This window comes from Lissotriton vulgaris, chromosome 3_1 (genome assembly GCF_964263255.1).
Source record: "Lissotriton vulgaris chromosome 3_1, aLisVul1.2, whole genome shotgun sequence".
NCBI classification, from domain to species: Eukaryota; Metazoa; Chordata; class Amphibia; order Caudata; family Salamandridae; genus Lissotriton; species Lissotriton vulgaris.
The window spans coordinates 2055293555-2055319068 of NC_141689.1; the positions used below are offsets into that span (position 1 = coordinate 2055293555).

At 45.4% G+C, this 25514-nt stretch overlaps 1 protein-coding gene across 5 annotated transcripts in view; it reads left to right on the forward strand.

Annotated features, from left to right (window-relative positions):
• MTUS1 (microtubule associated scaffold protein 1) overlaps positions 1 to 25514 on the forward strand; it is a 1045260-nt gene that overhangs the window by 881876 nt on the left and 137870 nt on the right. For all 5 annotated transcript variants that reach the window (XM_086962577.1, XM_086962579.1, XM_086962578.1 and 2 more), the window contains one exon: positions 23267 to 23333. In XM_086962577.1, coding sequence (XP_086818703.1) covers positions 23267 to 23333 — 67 coding nt within the window. The remainder of the gene's footprint in view (positions 1 to 23266; positions 23334 to 25514) is intronic.

Below are 25514 nucleotides of genomic sequence, written 5' to 3' on the forward strand. Positions count from 1 at the left end.
TCTCTGCATCAGCCTGCCAGTGTGTCCTAGGAACAAGTTTAAAGGTGCTCAACTTAGATGTAAAATTGAATTGGAATGACCATTTCTTTTTTGGCATCTGAGATTGAGAGCTGGGAAATAGTGATGAGGGGAGTATGATCTGTGAGAAGTAATGGCGTTCGAAATAAGAACCCCTAATTTCCAAATGTTATGTAGTGGACGGAAGGTGTGGCCCACCATGACTTTCTAGAAGTGCCTGACACTTTTGTAACAAAGACTTGAAATATTTATTTCTATAAAGGCGCTAGACACCACAGGAACCAAGGATAAGTACATGCTATTTATTCTGAGAAAGCAGTTAGATTCTATGGGTTAGGGGTTTAGGATAAACCCACTGGATATATTTTTTAATGTATGAGTTTATAGGCCAATGTACATTATATTCTTATAGTCATGGCAGTTATGCCGATGCCAGTGCTCAATTTGAGGCGGTGGGAGGCACCAGCACATTTTTGTGGAAGATATTTTCAGAGCGCAAGCAAGGGTAAAACCTAGAGAACGGAAATACTGAGCAAGGGAAAGATGGTAAAACCATCCCAAAGGGAAGAAGGCAGAAACCTGTAAATGTGAGAAAGGGACAGTGTGGGTCAGGTAGTGGATTAAAGAGGTATGCCCTCGATGTAAAATTGCCTCCCTTGATATTCAGCGCGTCAACTTGTAATTGAAGTGATCACAGGTTTCTGAGTAGAATTTTAGACACAGGTGCTCTTTCTTTTACAAATTAAGCACGGACAATTGCTGTCCTTTGTTGTACTAGTTGGGATTATTGGGTAATGTAGTTATTGCAAGGCCTAGGGTTTAAATGATAGTTGGCTGCAAAAATATAATGGGATGAGCATTGCAGTAACAATTCCTGTAAACTGCATTTTTTATTCAGCTAAATGTAACATTAAAGTTTACTTTGGGAACCACGGTGACAAGTCATGTATAACTAGATGGAACATAAAATGTAAATAATTACAAAATGTGTAGACAAATGAATTATAAAAGCTAAAGAATACAAGATTGATGCACAATAAAGTACTGGTGCCTAACGTGGGATATAAGCATGTTGTAATTTATGTATGTTCAGAAGAACCTAATTAACCATGTGAAATTAATTGAATGATCTTACCACAATACCTGCTGTAATATATCATTCAGCTTTACGCTCCAATGGCAGCTCGTTGTGCCCTCCTCCCTCCCTTTAGTGCATACATCTTTGTAATTAAGTGTATATGTCAAGCTTTTAAAAATCTTAGATACATAACTGAATTCATCTTACCTCGTTGGTTAGGGTTGGGTTTTGCCAGGGCAGCCTGAGTGGGCTTTGCGGGCTGCCTGTCCACCATTGGCTGTTTGGACCATCCGCTTTCAGCCAGTGGCTTGAGACTTTATCAATTACTTCTTGGTTAAGACTAGTGGATTAATTATCTCCTAGCTAACGCTGTTGGTTGTTTGGCTTTAAGTTGCTCAGTGGCCCTTCTCTGCTGGCTTCCACCCTTGTGTGTAGTTGTCACCTGCTAACACATGATGAGTTGGCACATTAAACCCAGACCCCTGGGCTTGCCCGTGCTTGGCTTTCTTACTGTTTTTATGATTTGCGTTTCTCACTCTAAAATCCTAAAGAGCTCTGTGGCCCAAGACTTTATGTACCCTCTCAGACTTTTCTTTCTAACGCGTCATAAAACTTGCCTTGTTTAGATTAGGAAGTAAGAAGAGTCCAAAAGAGACAGAAGTGCTACATGCAATACACCGACTCTTCAGTGCTGCTCTGTGGTTCCCAATATTTGTTAAGTGTGTAAACCATTTGCAATGTAAGTAAGCATTGATTAATGTAGATTCTTGTGACATCTGTCATTCATGAAGCAACTGATCCCATTTTCTGGCCCGTTACCCGGAAGTTTAATAGCAACCTTGTGGTTTTGTTCTCAGCCTATTACTGAATGAGGCCTTAAACTCTTTGCAAGTATAGTGCACCTTTGTAATCATCTTTCTCTGTGGCCTTTGTTTTGCTATCTTCTTCCCATTTACTCCTTGAAGTCTGGCTGTAAAACTTTTCCCATCATTCATCAGTATTCCTAAGTTACAGTGCTTTTTTCTGTCAATTATTTAGAAAGTAATTGCATTTTACATAAAAATGTTACTTTATGTATGGTACCAAGTGTCTAAAAAGTTGTAAGTGTGAGCTTTAAATACTGAAGAATTGACCGTTTGAGACATGTGGGGGGCCGCGCGGCGGGTGCATGCTGGTGACGGAACCGCTCTGTCACCAGCCGCGGTTGCGCTGTGCTCATGACAGAGCGGTTCTGTCACAGCCACGCCTGCTCAATTGAACTTTCAGCGCAGGCGCGGAATCCGCGCAGCACAGGCGTTCCGAGCGGGCCGTGACGGAACTGCTCTGTCATCAGCACAGCGCGACCGCGGCTGATGACGGAGTGGTTCCGTCACCAGCAGGGGAGGGGTTAAGGGAACCCATATTTTAACGTTCCTGTTGCATGTAGGTTGGAGTGACCTGTACAGGGAGTATACTTTAATGTAAACTTTTAGGAATAGCTGTACAAATGTGTGGTGAATATAGCAGAAACCCTTCACTCTCAACTCTGGCTTAATTATTAGCAGGCAGACTTGAACATTAATCTTAAGAAGATACCCCAACATGGTTTTTGAACAATAAACAGAATGCAGGAAGGTGGGCCTGTTTATTATAATCGTTGTTCTCAGTCTGCCTGAGCCCAGTTCACGATTCCCAATCTAATTTCACTTTTTCCAGATTCGCGTATAGGACTCTAATCCCTGGAGTTGTGTTCCTTAAGTACTCAATACCCAAGTAAGAGTTCTTAGGTTTATGTATTGATTGGTCTGATTTAAAATACTCAGTTTTTGTCCAGTAGAATACTTTTTGTCCTCACCAGCAATGAGATTAAGTAAAAAAAATACGAGTTGGGAGGACTTTCTGTCCAGCATAGCTGATGACTGAACCCTCCCTCCATCCTGGCTCGTGTCAATCTAGCGGGACTATTTTTCCAGCCTCTGACCTAAAAGGTGGAGCAGGGAAGAGCGCTCAGCCTTCATCCTCCAGTGTCCTACCTAAAAGAACATTTGAAAGGATCTTTAAAAAAACCTTGGCCCGGGATAATAACACGGATTGATAAAAACGAGAAAATGTGATTGGCATGAAAACGTCCGCAGTAGTGTACTCACTTTCCCCCTCATTTGAACAGTGCTTGAGTCTTTGTTTTCATTTTAAGAGGTTGAGCTTTCAAGACCATGCACCCTATCAGTGATGCACGCTGTTATGTCAATTTTCCTTTCTTCTAAGTCCTGTGCTTATAAGAAACCACTGCAGTCAAGACATGCAAGCCTAGCCAAAGACTGTTTCTTCACTCAAGACGAGTTGGATAAACACAGAGTTAGTACTAATTTGCTGGATAAGCCCAGCATGGGAAATTATCAAGACCCGTTGAGTCACCTTCCTCTTTCCATTATACATTTATCACTGCGCATAGCTCTGAAAGTTATCCAGACAATGGGCCAAAATATGTCCAGCGAACAAAGTAAATATGCGGGAGGTGGATTCTCGAACCACCTTGCCAATTTTTATTAAAGGGACAGTGCCACAACACACAGTCTTCTGTCTAACAGTCAACAGGAAAAAGGGAATTTCAGTCATCTTTAATGCTCCGCAGTCACTTATCACATTCTTGCTATGTCAGTGGAAACATAAGTAAACGCCATAAAGTAATACAATAACATATTCCCCTTTTTCAGGAATTAAACAATGTACGTTTGGGTTACCCTTTAAACGATAATTTAATTTAGGGTTGTGCAATTTGCTAGAAATTTATTGTCCTCTTTTTTACTAGATTACCAACATGGCGGCAATAAATTACTACCAGGCGATAATTACTCTTATATCTGCATTAAATTGTCATTCTTCCTATATTAGTTAATTGTTTGGAAACGTCTGTCTGCACTTGTCTGGAACACATTGGTTAATTGTACAGGGTTAACACCCAAACACGGTAATCCTGTCACTCTGTGTGCAAAGGAGTGTATTAGCTGGATGTTGACTGCACTTGTTAGCCAGCTGGATGAATAATTGCTGTAGCTCCCTCTTTTCCTGGGAGACATGTCCTGGGGAACCTACTAATGTTGCATGTTTAAGTTTATGAGGCTGTGTTACCGTCTTTTACAACCCCCCTCCCCCCTCCACCCCCCAAAAAAAATCACTAAATGTACTTTGATCATTTCCTAGCTCCCAGACATGTTTTGATCACTGCGTATGCTTCTTTTTTTTACTCATTAAACATTTAACGTATTGGGTGCTTAATCTTACTTTCATCGTAAGATGTGCAAGCTCTATTAATTTTAATGTCAGGTCTGGCCTCATGTAATGAAAAAGAAAAAAGATGCATACATACTTAGAGTTCTTTAGGTTAGCCCTACTCACCCAGGGAACTGCTTGGCTGTCATATTTTGTTCCGTCCAGCACAGTACACACCATGGGACACTTGGTTGGCCCACTTCAGCAACTGGCTCTCCTGCACTCTGAGTGATGTTTTTCCTGATCACATACGTACATACCCTCTAAAAAGAAGTGCACTAAAGTGCCAAGGCTGGGTGCCCAGTACTTTTATCTGAAAATGTAGGGCTTTTTTAATTTGTATTTTATTTTTTTAGTTATCAGTTTTTTTTAAAGTAGGTCTTTTGTACAATAACTTGAAGCCAATTGTAGCTTTAACTTCACACCAATAGGAATAATATTTTCATGTGATGTGCATGAACATAAAAAAATATTATTATGTCTCGAATTTACAATGGTAGTAGTTGAACGGATTATCGCACATCTCTAGTAAAAGTATATAGGCTGAAGCTCACATAACAATTTGGTAATGGGAGAAAGAGTATGGAAGGGTGCTACATCAGAGAGCACGTGGTTACCAGAAGGATGCAACTTAAGAAAGGAAGGAGAAGCTTGCCCCAAACAAATAAGAAAATAGTTATGAGCACACCTAGAGGGTAACAACATCAGTAAGCTTTGCAAACGTAAACTCAGCTGTAAAGATGGTGCATGAGGTCTCGTTTGTGTATTTTATAATGGACCTTTGTCCTCATCTTTATTTCGCACAAGTTATATTACAATCTCCATATGTGAACACACACTATTCCATATTAACAATGTTGCAGCACGTGTTAAATTTCTTCTGTCAAGAGGGTCTACTGTATCAATTAGCAGCCAAATGTTATGAGTTTCGACATCAGACAAGATGGAAAAAGAGACCGTCAAAGCGTCTTTCGTCAATGAGACTTTTTCAAGGCAATATTACTTGATGAGATTGCAAGATGGACCTTGATGTATGATGGTCCAAAGAATTTCTAAATCAGTGTGAAACAAAGTGAAGTGGCGCAATCGTGTTTAGAGTAAAGCGACAAAAAGTATTGATCCACGCCGGTCGGCAAAGGTAGTGTGGTCCAGTTTTATTGGTGAAAATTTACATTTTTATTCCATAGTGACTAGAACCGAGCATTAGTAAATCCCCACAGTTCCTGTTTGAAATATATCCGATTTCTTTGAAGCACCCATACTGTTTAGTAAAATTATGTGATTCTTTTTAATTTTTAAATCTACATTTTTCATTGCATTTGCCTGGTCGCCACACTTAGGAGGCATATTTTTCTTTCTGTCTTTTTTTATGGCATGTGCTTGCAGTAAAAAAAAAAAAAAGCACTGTCCAATCCAATAGGTCTTACCCGTGACACAGTAGAAAGCACATTTGTTCCTTTGGAGAAGGGGGTATATGGGGGAGGAAAAGTCCTCTGCATGATAAGGAACATACAACCCTGCCCTGAGTACCCAGATTTAAAAAGATGAGATGGGGGGGGAACGGGGGGGGGGGGGGGGGAGCGCTTTCTTACAGGCTGCGGCAAAGGCGTGGAACACTCTCCCTGTTTCCCTCTCGGGCCAGCAAGCCCACTCAATTTTTTGTAAGACCCTCAAGACTTTGTGGTTTCCTGTAAAACAAATCTGAGTATGTATGCTGGCTGTGCCTGTAGGCCCGTCTGTTCAGAGCGCCTTGATGCCCTGGGGCTTAGTCCGCGCTTTCATATATAACTTTTCATTCATTCATTCATTCAATTGTGCTGATGTCTGGGTCCCTAATGCTGATTTTTGTTTTCATAGGCATACATGGATTGTGTGTGTGTGTGTGCCATGCCATAGGCCTGTCTCACGGATTGTGATCTTTGTGGACCGGGAGGGGCTCCCAAAGCGCTTCCCTCATAGTGGTGGAAGGCTACTGCCATCACCAGGAGTTAAGCAGCACGAGCACGGTGGTGGCAGCATACTGTGTAGTGATCAGTTGGAGTGTATAGCTCCTCTTTAACCTGTGTCACTTAAGTGAGGTCTGTAGGCTCACTCAATTAAAGTTCCGCTGCTGTGACCGTACTCAGCCTTGGCCTACATCGGCTTGATGGGAAGTGCTGGGCAGGAGTGGTGTATCTGTGCTGTGTGTGTGTGTGTGTGCGCGCGTGCGCGCCTGGGAAGGGTACTGTTCTTGCCTAATGCAGTTCTTTAACCTGTCGCAGTTCTCTGCAGTGCATGCATGTTAAATGCATGCACTGGATGTATCCGTTCCTATGAGTAGTACACTACATCAAGGTAAGATGCTGAGAGGTTCCTGGTGCTGACCCATCATCAGGGAGTACATGCTTGGGGGTCCCACAGCTCCAGCAATGTTTTGGGACAGAACATCCAGAAGTGTGTTGTGTCTCATAGCATCGTCTGAGGCCGTAGTACCTTTCCTCCCCCTATGTATTCCTGGATGAGGGTTCAGCGCCAGAAACTCCTCAACATCTTGCCTAAATTCCCCACCGCCAATCATGGGAGAGGCCAAAAAGGCTTTTCTGCAACAAGTTTACAGGAGTGCAACCAAATGTGAGGGATTTAGGGGATCACAGGTTCAGCCTGTCTGCAGTGAACTCACCTACACCAGCTGCTGCCCCTCCAGCACCTACAGAGAGGGTGTGCTGAAGGAACTCTGAGCCTGCAAGGGCAGGTAAGACTGAATTTGGCCAGTCGGCCCCAGGAGATCTTGCCGGCTAGAACAGCGTGCACGTGCTTTTACACTTTTGACTTCGTTGTAAAGTCAGCGTGCACTTTTTTGATCCAGAATACTATTGAAGTATGCCTTATATGTTGCCAATAGTGAATGGAGAATAACCACTATCAATTGAGCAAGGAGGAAGTAGACAGGGAAACCCTAGCGCCCTGACCTGAAGGGGCTTGTGCAGTTGTTTGCAATTGTTGTATTGTTCCTTTGTGCTGGTGACAGTAAAGATAAAATACTTCTCTTTTTTTATTAAAGTGAGTATTTGCCTGGGCAATGAATTATGACTGCTCGTGCACACATTTAGAGTTATGAGTGTGTGTTCACTCTCCTGTATCCTCACTGCCCACCCAACCCTCCCTCCGAGAGAATCTTGTACTCTGAGCACGCCAGCCCAGAGAGTCAAGTGCCAAAGGGATACCTGGTCCATTTGCTCTCAATCCATAGTAGTTCAGGCATCAAGAGTACAAAGGCCCAACCTCCACAGTTGAACCCACTAGAAAATATATACATATATCTATCTATAAGAGAAGACCACTCAAGAAGTGACCCAAGGACACAGCAGGGATTCTTTCATGAGCCCTTTATTCACGAGTTGCACAGCCTAATGCATTTCGGCTATTGAAGCCTTCCTCAGACGCTGCCTGCAACCGGATGGTGCCATCTCCCTCCTTCATGGATTCCTGCGGTGCTCCCATTGGTGGGAGAGCAGCTGACCCTGCTTGAGCAGCTGTGGTGAAATGAGACCACAGCTCCCAGAATGCAACAAGTTGGTAAGTCAAATGGCAGTGAAATTCGAACTAGATGTTGGCGCTGCATATACCATGTGAAGGGGGGCCATGTGATGACAGGTGCAGGGTCGAATTGGGTTCACAATTTGGCCCGGGCACTGACGAAAAAAGTGGCCTTAATTTGCGGGGCGTGGCCCACATTCGCAGGGTGTGGCCCACATTCGCAGGCGTGCCCTTTCATTAAACACACAAGGAATGTAAGTGGGAGGATATTGTTCTTGGGAAAGACACAGGGCCAAGGTGACCATGTCCTACAAGCTGAGCACCTGAAAACAGCTAGACCCCTTTCTATTCCCAAATTATTCCCAGCCCTCCAGCGCTGGAGCATCTGAAAACAAGGCCCCTTTCTATTAAAAAATTATTCCCCAGCCCTCCAGCGCAGGAGCCCCTGAAAAGAGCGAGGCCCCTTTCTCTTAAAAAATGATTCCCCAGCCTCCAGCACAGGAGCACCTGTAAACAGCAAGGCCCCTTTCTCCTAAATTATTCCCCAGCCCTCCAGCGCAGGAGCACCTGAAAACGGCTAGGCCCAAGCTATTTGTAAATTACACAGCCCTCCCCAGCTCTTCACTGCCTCAGGGCAATGGCGTGGCAGGAGAGGGGCTAAAGCAAAAACACAGCTTCTGGGCCATCCATGGGGGTGGGGTGGAGGGTAAGCTGAAGATGGTGCGAGTTCCCCACATCACCTGGCCTCCACAGTGAGACCTATTCTTCCTCACCCACTGTGCCCTAAATGAGAAGGGCTGTGGGCGAGGACAAAGGCAAGCACTGTTTCAGGGCTGTGTGAGCCCCAGGGGGGCCCAAGGTGGAAATGGCTCAAAGGCCTGAGCAACACCTGGCCCCCTAGGAGGCCGATTCAGGCACACAATCGCCCCTCCCCAGCCCACAATCAGCATGATTGCTTGGCAGGGCAGGGGGGTCAAGGAAAGGCCACAGCCAGCTGGACGGCCACGAAGCTGCTTTCCTCTCCCTGTCAGTGCTCTCTGTGGACTGGCTAAAGGGTAAAAACCGGCCACAGAGTGCACTGAGACACACGGCCCTTTGGCCCATGCCAGAGTGCCTGCAGTGCTAATTCGCCTGTGGGCAGGTGCCATCCTCAATTTAAAGTGTCCGGGGCCCCTTCGAGTCATCTACGCCCCAGCCACAAATTCAGAGCAGACCGGGCTGTGGAAAGCGCTGCAAGTAACCCTTTACTGGTGTGTGTGTGTATATATATATATATATATATATATATATATATATATATATATATAATGCTCATTGTCCACCTCAAGGCGACTGTGGCACTCTTGGTGACAGGTGCAAACGAACATGGAGGTGGGTCTATTTGAATATAAAAGGTCCTGTTTTGTAGAAAAACAAGCTGCACTCGCGGGGTCCCTTCAAATAATTTTAATGGCAAGGACGCGTTTCGGCACTACGCCGCCTACTTGCTTGCATTTAAAACAGACAGCACTATCATTTTGGTGCTTTTAAATTGATAGCTTGATTTTCATTGGACACAGCAAATTCAAAGGAGAGCCAGGGTTGGTTAAACACAAATCATGACATTTGTCTCCGTTTCATTACCGGAATGAAAGTGTTCTTTGGGAGTTGTTTTTAAATTTCAATTCTTATCATGATGACACAAACAAGTATTCCATATTGAGCCTTTACATGGTCACTCCCAGAGTTCACAGTTCGATAAATGTACACTACTTCAACTGCATACGCTGCTCACTTTACCATCTCATTCAAGTACCTCATTCTGCTGTTATGCTAGTTCCTTTGTCCGGGGCTCCAAGTCAAACCAAGAGGCTTTACGGCACACAGCGCAAGAGTCGGATTGTGTGCTGTAAAGTCTCTTGGTTTGACGAGGAGCCCTGGACAAAGGAACTAGCATAACAGCAGAATGAGGTACTTGAATGAGATAGTGTGTGTATATATGTGTGTACAAGGACCATCAGGCTCAGCGCGAGCCGACGCCCACTGGGGCAGGTGGAACCAATTTAAAAGAACGCTGATGCTACACGCAGGTAACAGACTTTGTGCCTCTGAAGAAATGCTTTTGCCAACATGAAACGCGTCAGGCAGTTATGAACTTTGGCGATTGTTTACCGACTCTGTTGCAGCTTAATGAATAAAACAGCATTTGTACCTACCTACCAGTGTGGCTCCCCTGAAAGGGAAAACCTTTGTTGTGGATGTTAATACGGCTGGTCCCGGTCGTGGGAGAAGCCCTACCGCATTGCATGCGGATGGTGCTGCCGTCACCTGACTGGCGACACTTTGGCAGAGAGGTCGTTTTTCCTGAAGAAATACCATGCGTCATAATGCGAGCTGAACCTTCACCAAACCCACTGTGGTTTTAATGTCGTCTCTTGTTACCGCGTGTCAGCAACTCACTTGAGGAATACTAAAGACTACAAGGACCATCAGGCTCAGCGCGAGCCGACGCCCACTGGGGCAGGTGGAACCAATTTAAAAGAACGCTGATGCTACATGCAGGTAACAGACTTTGTGCCTCTGAAGAAATGCTTTTGCCAGCATGAAACGCGTCCGGCAGTTATGAACTTTGGCGATTGTTTACCGACTCTGTTGCAGCTTCATGAATAAAACAGCATGTGTACCTACCTACCAGTGTGGCTCTCCTGAAAGGGAAAACCTTTGTTGTGGATATATATATATATATATATATATATATATATATATATATATATATATATATATAGTGTAATTTATGTAAATCTGTTAAATCAGGTACTTTATTCTGTATATGTGAACGTTCGCTCTACCCATAGCGGTGAAATCTTTATTGCAGGTGGTTCTAGTGAATATTTTCAACCACAGCCCATCAAACCCAAGCTACCAGGTGGCATGCATGTCAGAGATTGGGTAGAAGCTGGCAGATAGAGGCAGACGACACACAGTAGATGCAGGCCAACAGGCACATAAACAGACTCCGAGCGAGACAGATGCACATAGGGGCTCTGAGACACACGTACAGAGGAGGGACAGACTGCCCCACTGAGTGAGACAGCACGACCAGGCGTACGTACAAAAAGCCACTCACTGAATTTCCAGGAACTGAGAGGTTATGCAAGGCAAGAACTTTGTTTTGCTATACATTACTTTACTCTCTAACTACACCAGGAAGATTTCGGAAATGCTTGCATTTGAACAGGATTCTCTGGAGATGCAGCAGCGGACTTCTCCTGCCTTGCCGCCTCTGATCCACCGAGCTCGTTACATCAGCTTAGAATTAAGAGTAAGTATGGGCGGAAAATCCGTTCCGCTCGCGGATTTTGCGGATTTTCGGTAAATTCGCAATTCGCGAGATTCGCGAATTTCCCGCAAAATCCGCGAGCAGCGGATTTTATGGCTTGTTCGCGTGAGTTCGCGGCTTCCCAGTTCAACTTCGCGCCCCGCGAATAAGCGCTAAATTGCAGAAATACGATCTTAGCAAAACTGAAACTACTTACCAGGTTCAAAAGTTCAAGCTCATCATTAGTAGCCATTTCCTGTAGTGCTTCCTGAGGGGCCCCTCCAGAGTTCAGTTGCCTACTTGCAACTATTATGTGACCCTGCTCTGACCCTCAGAATAGTTACACATATGCCACAAAGGTCCTGAATTACAGCTAAGGGAGACAAGCAGGAGCCAGGCTGGAAGTTCAAATCCAGTGACACATTAATCAGCCCCTAATTCATTATTGTCAGTTGGGGCAGGGCAGGTGTTGTAACTAATTTTGCAACAATGAAAGCACTTAGCAAGTGCAAAAGATCACTAATCAGGAAGCACTAAGGAAGCAGGTGCCAGCTAAAAAAATATTCTGTGACACATTAATCAGCCCCAAATTAATTCAGGTCACTTGAGGCAGGGAAGGTGTGCTTTGCTTTGCCACAATAATGTACACTGGTCAACCAGAGGGTGCTGTGATGAAACAGAGGGTGGCATGGGTGGGCCAGAGGGTGGCATGAGTAGTCAGAGAGTGGCAGTGGTGACAGAGAGTGGCAGTGATGAAGAAGAGTGTCCCAAACAGGCTGGACACGTAGAAACAACAAGTTCGCAAAACTTGCGACCCGACAGGTAAGTTCGCGTTTGCGAAATTGTACAAAACCCTCGCGAACTGGCAGAAACCAGCGCGAACACAAAAAAAAAAATTCGCGAGAATTCGCGGATTGCGAGTTCGCAAATCCGCAAAATTCGCAAACGCCAGATTCGCAAAATTCGCCCATGCTTAATTAAGAGGCATCCTAACCTGCACCAGACCGCAGACCTTGTAATACAAACTTTGTTCGATGCTGCATAAATGATGTGATTCCAGTGATGGCGGAGTCAGGCACAGTATGAATGTAATTATTGGCCAAAGGCCAGAATTATAGTAATAAAACGTGTGTCTCTTATATTGAACATAGCAGTGATGACGATTAAAACCGGCTTCCTAAGAGCAGCTAAACTTAAAGACTATATTCATGTGTTACCTAACTAAAAATATTTGTAGTTTATTGCAGCATTTATATCCAGTTTACTACCCCATGTTGGGTGCTGAAGCGTATGCCTGCATGGGTAGCATGCTACACTCTGTAGTAAGAAGGATGTTGTCTTTGATTTGATTCTATGTAGAAAATAAGGACACTGCCTGCATGGCCTGGTGCCCTAAAAACTGCTTCTGTGGATTTCCATTAACATGTCCCATTCTGTAAAACTTGTCATGTGACCTTATCGTTCACTCTGTGTTAATTTGATTAATACCAGTGTTTGTGCTTGCTTGAGAGCAAATGCTCATGTTTTCTGTGAACATCTTTCTAATCTCTGGTAGTGGGTCTGGCCTATACTCATGGCCACTGGAATTATGCGATTTTTGCAGCTGCATCAATTTTTGCATAGTTATAGATTGCCACATTTTCCACACAATCCATCATCTGACACACAATCTGCAGATTTTAATTTTAAAAAAATGTTTCTGGCTCAAGAGATCAAAAGTTACTGAAAACGCATGCAACATGTTGCAGTACAGTGGAAGGTTCTTTTGCAAAGGTTGACTGGTTAACTTTCTGTTGCTTATAGCTATATTTGGGTTTTTAAATGGTACTAATGAGATGCTACCATGCCTAGACAGTGTTAAAAAGTTTTAAAATTACAAAATAATGAAGTAATCCTTTCACAAATTGTGACACATTACGACGCGCAGTTTGCCTTATATTGATGCATAATTTACTCAACCCACCGCATAATTTGTCTCTCCCCTGATCAATATTCCAAAGGCCCTGCCAATACTTGCCCTATGATCTGTAACCTCCCTGCGTTCATTTTTTGTAAACATTGAATAATTTGAGCCGGTGCTTTCTGGTGCTCAGCAGCGGTACTTAACTGTCAACACTGGCACTTATGACAGTCTACCACATGGTGGTGCTTTTGTCTTATTTAGAGACACGCACAACAAAGGTTGTTTAATAATTCAATATTCATTAAAAATGACTAACAGCTGCTGCCCATGTCATTCTTACAGGTTCAGTGGCCTCGAATATTCTGAATTCTCAGCTTGTAGGAGTGTAATGGATAGTAGTTGTGTTGGTAATGCAGTTGGGGCGGTGCTGGCAGGGTAACTGGTTAGTGCAAACTGCAAGGGCCTCCTGATAAGGGACCTGGTACTTATTTATTTACAAATTAAGCACTGCTTGTTAATCTTCCCCTCACCATTGGAAAGAAATGATGGACAGACTGAAAAGAAAGCATAAATCAATTTCCCAAACCTTGGCACTGTAGTTACTAAAGGCCTTTTTAACACCAACGCACACAACCCTTTCCAAGATGGGTGAAAACCTATAACTGAAGGTGAGGCTTGAAGTCAGGGGTCTGGGACACCTGAGGGTTTTGTATTATGTCATTTGACTTAATATTTGGAATACTCCTAATGCGTATTCCAAAAATGAGTAGTAAGCAGCTCCTTGTATCATGAAGTTCCAGTTTTACTTAATCTACAAGTAACTTTTCTCCCTAAAACTAATTATGTTGGTGTGAGTAGCGACTTTTGTGTTCAGATTCATGCAATGTTACTTTTCTGTGCTTATTGTTACAGCGCAGGCGTGTGTTGGGTTCATAACTGGGCTACTAGAATGTTGGCGATTGAAAAGCTCCATCTTTGCCCCGTCCCTTCTCTAAGTGTATCTGTTGATAAAGGGACGCTGGCTGCGTTGAGCACTCACGCAATAAAACCACGCTGTTGTAGTGGACTGGCAGGCACCTGCCAGCACACTTCTGCTGTCATGGACTCCCGTGTTTGGAGAGTACAAAGGAACCAGAGTTATTTGCCTGTGTACATACCTGAAGTAGGAGATGTTTTTAACTTCCATTGTCACACAGGCTCCATTTGACATTTTGCTGCACATGGGCAGTGGAGGCTCCTTGCTATGGCGGAGGAGCATCGCCTCACCGCTTTTAAGCAGTACGAAAAAGAATAAGATTATAATGTTTAAGTTATTACCATTTTATGCTTTGTGGGTGGGGCTCTCCTGCTCTGGGAGCAGGGTAGGGGAGGGGTTTGCCCACTCCTAAGTGCGCAATGACTGTTTGGTTGGTCCTCTCCTGCCGCCCGAACCAGTCGTACACTTTCCCCTGCATTACAGCCTGCTGGAGAACAAGCCCAGGCCCACATTCCCTGGTTGAACGTCGAACCAGGACACTTTAAAAACAATTACGCTGCATTGCAGCGTTGTGATTGGTCAGTGGGGCCTGACTGTGCTTACGTCCGAAACAGAGAAGAGCAGGAGCGGAGATGCGGGATCTGGTGCAAAATTACGTTTATTATTATTTATTTATTTTAAATATGCGTGCCTCGCCACCTGCTAACCACGACGGCCGCCACTGTGCATGGGCGAAGTGGAATCGTAACACAGCGTTCCCTCGCTGGCGTACGTACACCTGACGCTTTTTTTGAGCCGCCTGGTATGTAATCCAGGACGCCTACTGTACAGCACATACGCCGGCCTGTCATGTTTTTCCGGAATCTTCGTGTCCAATGGTTTAATCTATAGTAAGTATCCTGTATCCCTCAGAAATGACCCAGCACATTAATATCGGATTTGATATCGGATACAGGAAGCTTCAGTGAAATACCTTCAGGACCTCTGCCCCCGAACCAATTCGTTCATTCAATTGCATTTCCAGATATTTTTATTTTATGCGCTTTACACAGCACCAGCATTTTGACTTTTCAAAACACCTAAAAATCAAGGTTCGTAGAGGAAGACGGGTAACCGACATTGAGATAACTGCGGGGTCTTCCACCTTCGATGCTGAACGAGGAGTCCTGGCTCATATTTTTTTTTTTTTTTGTGGGAACGGCCTTCGTGGTCCCAGGAGATTAAAACACACGTTTAGAATAACTTAACCGGTACAGATTTACCGTGTCCCTTTTAAAATGACTTGGTGTTCCATTCTGGGCATTTCAGCTTGCAAATGCTTGTAGAGACATACCCTAATACAGTTCGTTGTGTTTGTGTGAGTCAAGGCCTCCTTCATCTTCCTATGCATTCGGAAAGTCAGCACGTGCCTGTAGACTTGATGTTCTCTGCGCGTGGCTCATGTACCTACGCTGATAGTACGGTGGCACGTGAAAATAAGATTTTTTTTTATCTTTTCACTGAATTAAATGTACTTAATTTATTGTTTCCTATTGAAAAATTGCATTCTTTTTTTTATACAAAGTATGCTGGTCAACTCACGCACACATACATGGGCACCTAAGCTGCTAACCACAGGAAATGTGCCACTTCTGTGCAGCGTATCACCTTGAGTTTACCTTCTGCAGAGTTGATGGAGAACACTGGGCACCTACGTGGTGACATCCCATGCCAGTAACCTCTGTACGGTTGTCACTGTACATGTCTTCGGCTAAATTAGAAGTCCATAATAAATGAGGGGCGGAATATTAGGACAGCTGTGTACTTCCTCCCAAGACAACTTATAAAGACATCATTTATATTCGCCTTCAAGCATGGAGGTTTCTCCATTCTGGGAAAAGGTCCTGCATAAATAAATACATTACAATGCAGCAACCACAGAGCAGTTACGCCCAAAAGATTCCCAGCAATGGACTCCGCCCTCTCAGCACGGAGACATTTGACAGGGATAGGCCTGGTAGTCAGATGATTAGGTCTCGAAGACCCTAACAGTCACACGGGGTCGAAACATCAACAAACCTCCCTCTTAGTTGTTATGTAATTTAATTTCAAAGGATTCCACATTGACATATGCAAATCCGGTTATGAATTTTATCAATCAATGCATACAACCATTGGGAATTGCACTGTCTTTTATTTGTTTTTTGTGATTATATAATCACCATTGGAGCACTGCGTCGCCTGCAGTATGATCGCTTATTTTGTTGATTGTTATTCTTGATTGGAGTCAAAACATTACAAGAGCAAACTGTATCAGTCCTGTGTTTTGTCTTGTTTGTAATTAACTTTGGGCCTATGAATAAGTCTGAGTAACTCTGGGTTAAGACACAGAAGAAGATACCACTTTTGAGTGAGTCCCATGGGACAATTTGTGTTTTGCAGAGATTCAAATCTCCCAGAAACAAACTTGGGCGCCTTTAATACTACGGGGGAAATGATCTTGGTTAGGTTCTCCCTATAAGGCCCACCCTCTCCCGGTAGTCAGTGTAATAAAATGCCCCCATGCCCCATCTGTTCTTTAGTAGAAATGTTAAGTCAAAATCTCATTACGTGTTTCTCACCTTCATGAATTCAATCTGTTTCTCTACTTAGTGAATTTTAAATTGTCAGTTTCTCAGGGAACAGATACTTCTCAATAACTTTAGTGTTTTGCACCTAGTAGCTTGGCAATTAGATCAAAGATGAGTCAGTGAGCATGGTTGAAGTCATACTTATAACTCAGGAGAGATTAAAACTGGTTTGAGGTTAAGAAGTCCACACTGAGGGGACAATGCCTCAGCGCACCGGAGCGAACGTTGTAGATTTGAAACTGGAAATATGGCTATTATTCCAGTGGCCTTAATTATTTAAGACAGTTGCCCCTACCTCAATGTGTACTTTGTATCTTCAAGTAAAATTGTAATCATATTTAACTTTGACTAGTAAGGATAAGTTCAAATACGAATGTCACTGAGGGATTCACATATATGATCTAATTGACTACCCAACGGGCGCAAAACACTGACATTATGAAGATGTTTTGTTGGCCTGAGGAAGTAACAAGATATTTTATGAAGTCCCAAAACATGTGCTGGCGGACTCGCAAAGTAGCATCTAATAAAGAAGTATACCTACTGGTAGTCTTTGACAACTAAGCCCTGCTGTGTGCATAAAACCTGCTCCTGGCCTCCACCTCTCCTGCCACAATGCCCACAAGAGCCACTCTGACCCATATCATGACATTGATGCTCATTTCACAGAATTAAGTTTCTTCCGGTGCTTTTATGCTTTCATTCGAAGCATATTTTGTGGTAACCATGCACACTCCCTTTTTTTATGTCACAATTTATTGTTTTGGATTCTATTACATCACATGGTATTAGTGTTGTCATATCACTTTTTCAGTTTGTACCATGTCTAGCCGAATTTAGAGTGTTCATAACATATAAACAACAATTATCTTAGAATCCACAAGCAAGTGAGTCTGGCAGGTCAAGAGTTTCTTGTTTTTTACGCATTAGGTGTCCTTGTTATATTGCCTGCTGTAGGGCCGGGGTCAATGTTCCTGAGTTAATTTGGTATGTCATTCATAAGTTAAGTCTATGATTGCATGTTCTCATGGTTTTCTCTCACCCATTGCAAGTTCTAGCGGGAGCATGCCCTGCATTTTGATCTCCTCTCTACCACCTTTTTTTCTATAGCGCAATAAGTGGCCCCTGTTCCTCATCTTTGTAGGTCTGTTGCATGTGTTTTGAACGATGGTCATTCTGCGCTTTGTTTTGTACCCCAAAGTGATTCTTCTCTTGGCTAGCACATACTCTAGATATGTGTAACAGTTTGTGTGCTTATGTTTTTGTTAGTTATTAGTTAGTTGGTTAGTTAGTTATTACATTTAACAGGCAGTCTGCTGGACTTCAGCCTGCGGTCAGTTATTTCTGCTGTTCTATTCACCATTCGGTTCTAGTGTTCCCTGATTTACATACAGCCTCATACCCTGGAACAATCTGCATTAACAGTATGACATTTTGGGCATGTTGTATCTATATGTGTATATATGTATATATACATATATGGACACACATATATAGTGCTGACTAGTAGTAGCCATTGTAGCCAAACAGGGTTTCCAATGCCATTTAGAACATATTATAATCGAGGGCAGCGAAGCTGGCACATTTTTTATCTCGGTCAATGGAAATTATACTCTGAAGGGCCTTCTGATTTATCGACCACCTGGCACGGCAGCGAGATTTAGTGAGAGCCTAGTTGAAGGCATCACTGAGGCTGCATTACGAGCCGATAAATATTTAGTATTGGGTGACCTTAACCTACATTTAGATGACCCAACTGACAAGGTGGCTAGGGATTTCTGTCAAGTGATGGCAGGACTTCAGTTTGAGCAAAAAGTTAAGAGCCCCACTCACCAACTGGGCCACCTTTTGGACCCTATTTTTGCGAATTGGGAACAAGTGGAAGCTCAGAAGCCAGTACCCATCCCTTGGTCGGATCACCATCTCATACCCTTTATTATCCGTTTGCAGGGAGCACGGCCGGTAGAACCATCTGCTGATAAACACCCCAGGCGGAGATGGGCGGCCTTCTCTCAAACTAAATTTAATCAGGCGCTCACTGTGAAGGGCAACCCTGGGGGAGTGGGAGTGGAGGAAATTAACACAAACCTGGCCCAGCGAATCACAGAAGCTCTGGACCTGGTGGCCCCACTTGGTGTGGCAAGGGTGGGGGCCGTGTTCAGAGAACGGCACCATGGTACAATGAGGAGGTGCGAGCGGCCAAAGTAGCATGCAAACGTGCAGAGAGGCAATGGAGGACAGCCCTCACTGCCCATGCTAAAGCAGGGTACATAGCTAACAGGCGTATCTACCACAGATTGATCAGGAAGGCCAAAACGGTGTACTTTGGCAATAGGATTGAAGAAGCAGAACATTCCACAAAAGAATTATTTTCAATCTACAAATCACTCTCGGTAGGGAAGCCTGCAGTAGTGCCTAAGGAGCTTTGCTCGGCGAAACAAGGTGGCGATGATATACACCGCCTTCTCCCAGAAGGCTGGTAACAGTCCTAAGCTCATGGAAACCACTAAGGTAAGAGGGAAACAGCGGTTGACCATTTTTTCTACCCCGCCAACTGAGGAACTTATCCGCATTTGCGGGTCCATAAAATCTGGTTCCCCGAGGGACCCTACTACTCCTAGACGGCTGTTGGGTAGTTTGCAAGTACTGGAACCCTATTTCCGCCATCTATTAGATACCTCTTTTGAGACTCAGACTGTTCCTATTGCTTGGAAACAAGCAATCGTACTCCCTCTGCAGAAAAAAGCTAATGTCAGCTTTGAAAAACTAGAAAATCTCCGCCCCATTTTTCTCCTGCCTTATATGGCTAAAGTTGCGGAAAAAATAGCGAACTTACAACTAATGAAGTTTGTGGAGGAGGCCACCCTGCTCCATGACTCTCAGTTTGGCTTCCGCCTCCGTCATTCGACGGAGTCAGCACTTCTTATGGCGGTAGAAGCCTTGCGACAGGGTGTGGATGAAGGCCAAACTATGGCCTTGATCCTACTAGACCTAAGCGCAGCATTCGACACTGGAGCACATTCCACCTTGCTACAGTGTCTGAATGAAGGAGGGGTATCAGGAGCAGCGCTTGGCTGGATTCGATCCTTCCTGTCAGACAGGTGTTTTCAGGTTCGCTTGGGTGACTGCTATTCGAAGGAGATTGGGCTGGGCCAGGGCTTGCCTCAGGGCTCGTCCCTGAGCCCGACTCTATTCAATCTCTATGTTTCACCTCTAGCGACAATTGTAGGAAGATACGGTCTGCGCTTGGTGTCCTATGCCGACGACACGCAGCAGGTCATCTCCCTCTCGCGTGCACCCGGTCTTGCGGCGGACATCTTCAGGGATTGCATGCAAGAACTGGCAACCTGGATGTCCGCAAACTGTTTGAAGTTGAACGGTAGCAAGACCGAGGTGCTCGTGGTGGGGGGAGGGCCGTCTGCTTGGTCGTCGGCATGGTGGCCCCCCTGCCTGGGAGAAGTTCCAGTCCCATGTCAGGAGGCAAGGAAGCTTGGAATGTGGCTGGATGCGGATCTGGCCTTTGGCCCCCAGATTGGCCAGGTGGCAGGGGTGTGCTTCAGCGTTCTGAGCACATTAAGGAAGGTATTAGATCTCCTCCCTATTGCGGCTCGCAGGACGCTGGTGCACGCCCTGGTCACATCGTGCTTAGATTATGGGAATTTGTTGTATCTGGGGGCCACAGGCAAGGTCGTGGGCCGCCTCCAAGTGCTGCAAAACGCAGCAGCGCGTTTAGTTCTAAGGCTCCCTAGGAGATCTCCCTCTAAAGCAGCGCTTCAGGCACTGCATTAGCTCCCTGTAGGGAAAAGGGTGGAGTTTAAAGCTCTTTCCACATGTCACCGCATTTTGAGCGGCAAAGCTCCGGTTCCGCTTCAGAGTCTGGTGACCTGGTACGAGCCTACGCGCAATCTTCGCTCCTCCCGTACTGGGCTACTGAAGGTTCCGAGAGTAAGGAAGGCCCGTATGGGAGGGAGGTCTTTCAGATACCTGGCTCCCAGGTGTTGGAATGCTTTGCCTCTGGAATTGCGCCTGGAACCGTCTGAGACCACGTTCAGAAAAAGACGTCTCTAAGGGTGGGTTGGGCGGCTGCTTCCACTTATCATAGCGCGGGGACACGCCGGTGCGCGTAACCAGGCGCTCTATAAATGTCCAATAATAATAATAATAATAGGATAAGTAGGTTTGCTTATTTTGAGCCTGTGGTTTCCGGGCCTGGTATAGTCTGAATTGTCGTACTTGTAGGAGTGTGATGGTTAGAAGTTGTGCTGGTACTGTCCTTGCCAGCGCTGGCAGGGGCGGTGGTTCGTGCAAACTGAAGTTGACCCCTGATGATAGCCCTGAACCTTAGTGTTTTTTATTTTTATTTAAAAATTAAACACTGGAACAGAAACTTGAACTATGTGTTTTTAAATCTCGAGTTCACAGTCACCTTTTTCGTACATCCATTCAGTGTCCCTTATTTTCATGCCAATATTCGCGCCCCCTCCCTTATAAGATATAAATGATTAATTTATTATGCTGTTGTGCCACTTCAGGTGGAAATCGTGTCAGTTCAGCCTTTTTATTACAGTAGGGAGATGTTCGTTGGCTAAAGGTGGAGCTCTGTCCCAGCTGCGAACCACCTGCGGGCTCCTGTCAGCAGGATGTTCGCAGCATGCACCCGGTTTACCATAGTTGCTGGTGTAGTGGCCCCTCTAATACAGATTTCCTGAGTGACTGCATGAAGCGGACATTATAAGTTATTATTCTCAGCTGCCCCTTGTTGTTGAGCCGTTACACACTGAACAAAACACGGGGGCTGGGTTCGTGTAAACATCAGTGGATCTGCTGCACATAACTTGTAGCCGTTTCTTCACAGAAAATGTTGAGAATGTATGTTATGTGGATCGCACGTGCGCGAAGGGTCTGGTCTACACTTGGTGACATTGTTTTTCCATGTGCAAATGCGTGCTATAGGATCAATGGCGTCATAGAGAAATGGCTAAAATTAGCCGCCATTATGCGCGGCGGTCGGGCGGCTCTCCGCGGTGTGGAGATGATATTGGAGTAAGTGGCCATCGATCAGCTAATGCCTGCCTCGGCGCTCATGCACGAGGGGCTGTGGCTTTAAGTAATCACTGGCTGCCTGTGCCAGCAGGAGCTGCAGTGCCTGCCTCTGCCGGGAGGGAGGGAGGGAGGGGAGGGCTCGCCCTACAAGGAGTACGGTAACCTGCAGCGCGGACGGAATGAGATGGGGCTCCCAGAGGCGCTCGTGTGAATGTGGCCAGAGCCAGCCCGGGCCCGGCGCTGCCGCCACCTGTGCGCCCCGGGGGTCACGCGGAGAGCACTGGAGCCTGAACATGGGCTGCTCCAGCAGCAAGATGTGCCTGAAGTCCCCGTGTGCGGCCACCAAGGTAACGGGGGAGTCTGTCCACTTGCTGCAGTTAGGTGCATGGTTAACATCTGGCAGCTGCTGGCTCCGGAGTCTGCTGTTTCGCGCACGCTGCAATGTTGTGGGATCAGTGCACAGCCCCGGCATCTGGAAGGATCTGGTGCGGGATACTGCACCGAAGTGCGCCGCGGCTCCTAATCAGACGTGTGCACTGCTGGCTGGACGCGTGGACGGACAGCCTTTCGGCTGGAGACTTGGTCGCGTCTTACATGTGGCTGTTTGTGCTGTGTGTGTGTGTGTGACAGCTCGCAGGTCTTGCTCTGTGTGTGACAGTTCGCAGGTCAGAGGGGTGGCAAACTTGCCGGCCTCTCTCGCTAGGATGAAGGCGACACATGGGTTGCATCGGGCCGAGCACTCGCTACAGGGGTCCGAGGAAATCTTCTGCAGCGGGACTGCTGCCCTTTCTACTTCCTGGATACCCTCCCTTGCATCACGGTCTGCCTTTATAGGGTGCACGTTTAGGTTAACCTGTGGAGAGGTTATTGTGTCTTGAAGGAACTTGAGCCAACCTCGCATGTTGCTGGCCTGGCACCTGTATAGCGCCCAGAATGCGGCGGCGTAGTAAGAGTGGCATCAACCCTCATGCAAGAAAATAAACTACCCTCCTTGCCACAGTGTTGTAATAAAGTACTGCCACACTTGTGGCCCAGAAGACACCTCACATCCCTGGTCCCCGTGCCCCTACGCCCGTTGCATTATTGATGGGTAGTTCCCTGACGTACAGCGGACCGACCGCCATGTGTGTATTGTGTGTAATTATACGTAATAAAATCTGGCGTGTGTATGTCTGTGAATATAGGTCATACATTCACACGTGTGGGAGCTACACACACATGCGGGTATTTACATTCTTAACTGTATTTTCCAATCCGTGGCAAAGTGTTCGTTATTATTTGGAGTCGTATCTTGTGTGATAGTACACGATGAAGTGTTTTCAAAGTTGTTCACCATTCTTATGTGTCTGCTTGCGATGCAATAAGCTTAATATCACATTTCGACGCGCCAGACCACTGGAGCGCATCTGTGTTTTTATAATGATGGGGGAAACAACTGTTATCCCAGCTCCCTTCCCTCTTGGCTGCCGGCTCTTCCTCTGGTGTTGCTGCGCACAGGAGGGAAGTTGTGAGTTGGAAGGTGCCTGATCCTGCCCGCTCTCCGAGTAACACAGGTTCTCTTTTGTTTCTCTCTCAGCGTGAAGAAGCACTGAAGCAGCGCAGAGCCTTATCGCAGGAACTTGTCAGCCTCCGAGGAGACCTAGGTAAGAACCGCCATTGATTTACTTGCTGTTACTGTGGTGCTTAGAGGACCGGCCGTCCGTGCAGAGGCGCCGGCAGCGGTCGGCCTCTGTGCCAGAACTGAACACGCGCTTCGGCTGTGAATTCCCCGGGTGTCTGCCAGCTTGACCCCAGGTTCGCCGCATTCCTGTCAGGGAGCTGCCTCCACCCAGCACGGCCTTCTCGGGAAGTGCGCATAGGGTCGCCAAAATATTTCCCCTCGTTCTAAAGGAGGCATTTACGTTATGGAACAGTACGAGGCACACAGGCCTGCTGTGTGGAGGTCTGCTACCCGCGCGGGCTGCAAGACCCATCTTTCACCAGATAACAGCCGAGGGAATAATGAGGCATAGACTTCATAAATAGGTCATTTGTGCTGTGGTGGTGCTCACAGCGGTAGGCAGATGGAAAAGGATACCTGTGGGCAGGCAATTAGATGCTGAGAAATGTATAGAGCTGAGGAAATCCTTTGAGCAAATACACATAGCGCCCTTGCTCAAACTTAAGATAGCTTGTGTACTCGTGCATCGAGGGTCATTAGGGAAAAGCAGGATTTCCCAATGAACATATAGTAACTTTTGGTGTAGCCTAGTTTACTGAACTCAAGAATAAATGGTAGCCAAAAGCCCTGGCCACTCTGCCCTATTGTGATGTGTTTTCCACATAGATTGCTTTTGGAACTGTTAACCCTAAGCATCATTTGTTTGTGCCTGCCATTAAAACTCTAGCCATTGGGATGATTCTGCTTAAAAGGTTGACCGTAGAATATGGTATTTGCATGTACTCAATGCAGCCAGATGTGTTTAACTTTAAGAGCACTTCTTTCCAGGCATTACAGACGGTCTATGAACATTCATTTGTTGGTCTTGTGCTTGTTGACCTGGGGAATGATTTGAGAAAGGGCAGTCCTAGACTGATTTACGCATTGACCGCATTACTATGTACAGGCCCAAGTTCATAAGATGGCAAATCCTTTTCTTCTCATATCTAGGCGGATACGTACTTTGGCACGGAATTCGTTTTTGCCACTTGTTTTTCTGGCTGGCTTTAGTGTTAGTGGTGTTCTGCCTAAAGGCCAAGTGCTGTTTGTATATAGTTACAGAAATATTGTTCCAGTGTCCTTGCACCAGATATTAGAAAGTAACTGTATATGTTCCAGTTATTTGTTGCATAATTTGGATTGTGTGTGTTGTATGTTTCATTCTTTGGAATTTTTGGAATGTTAGCATAAATATTTAAAGTGAATCCTTTTTCCTGTGGATAGCCTATAAACCAGAGATCTCCAATCTTTACTGTAGTGTGAGCTATTTCTGCGCAAGGAAAGTTCTTCAGAGCTACTGCCATATTGTATCTGTTTATAATGCTGATAATATGTATTAACGTTACAATATGCGCACCAAAAGCAGGATTATCAGTAGTGACCACCCAAGCATTCCAGGCGAGGTTGCCTGCAGAAACACCAGGAACATGTTTATCAATATTGAATTCCTCCACCTGAGTAATAAAGGAACATTCAAATCATCACAAGCCTTGTGGCACAAAGGACATAACGACAGCAGTCTCCCCAACTCAAGCTGAATTATCTTTCAGCTAGCACACACCAAAAACCCACAACAACCCTCCCCCACCTCCACAAATACACGCCCCTTAATTTTCACTGCTCTGGATCCATACTGTGATCTCCTCAGCTTTTAAGTTGGTCATGCACCTTACTAACACATTTTCACCCTAGCTCCTGCAGTCACACACTTTTTAGGCCAGCACCAGTTACCTCTGCTACTATTCTTTAATGTCACATGCGTCAGATGTGCTGTAACTTATGGAGCAAGACGTATATGGCCAGCCTGCTTGTTAGTTAGGTTTAGAGTCGATCAAAATGGCCATGTGGCAGACCCCATAAGCCAACACAGTGTGTGTATGAGTGTTATCAGGAATCCCTGCCTTTGGTTTGTCTGGCTGCAACTCTTAAAGGTCTTGAAGCTACCAGTGCTGCCTTCTTTAATATGCACTGACTCTGAAATGCTTTGGCTTCACTTCTGATAACTTCTTTAAGGGTGTTGGTGAGCTACCAGTAGCTCCTGAGCTGCTTGTTGGAGACCCCTGCCGTAACTATGGGTGATATGTTCCAAGGGTGTTGAGTGTAGAAGTCGAGTACTGTATGGTTT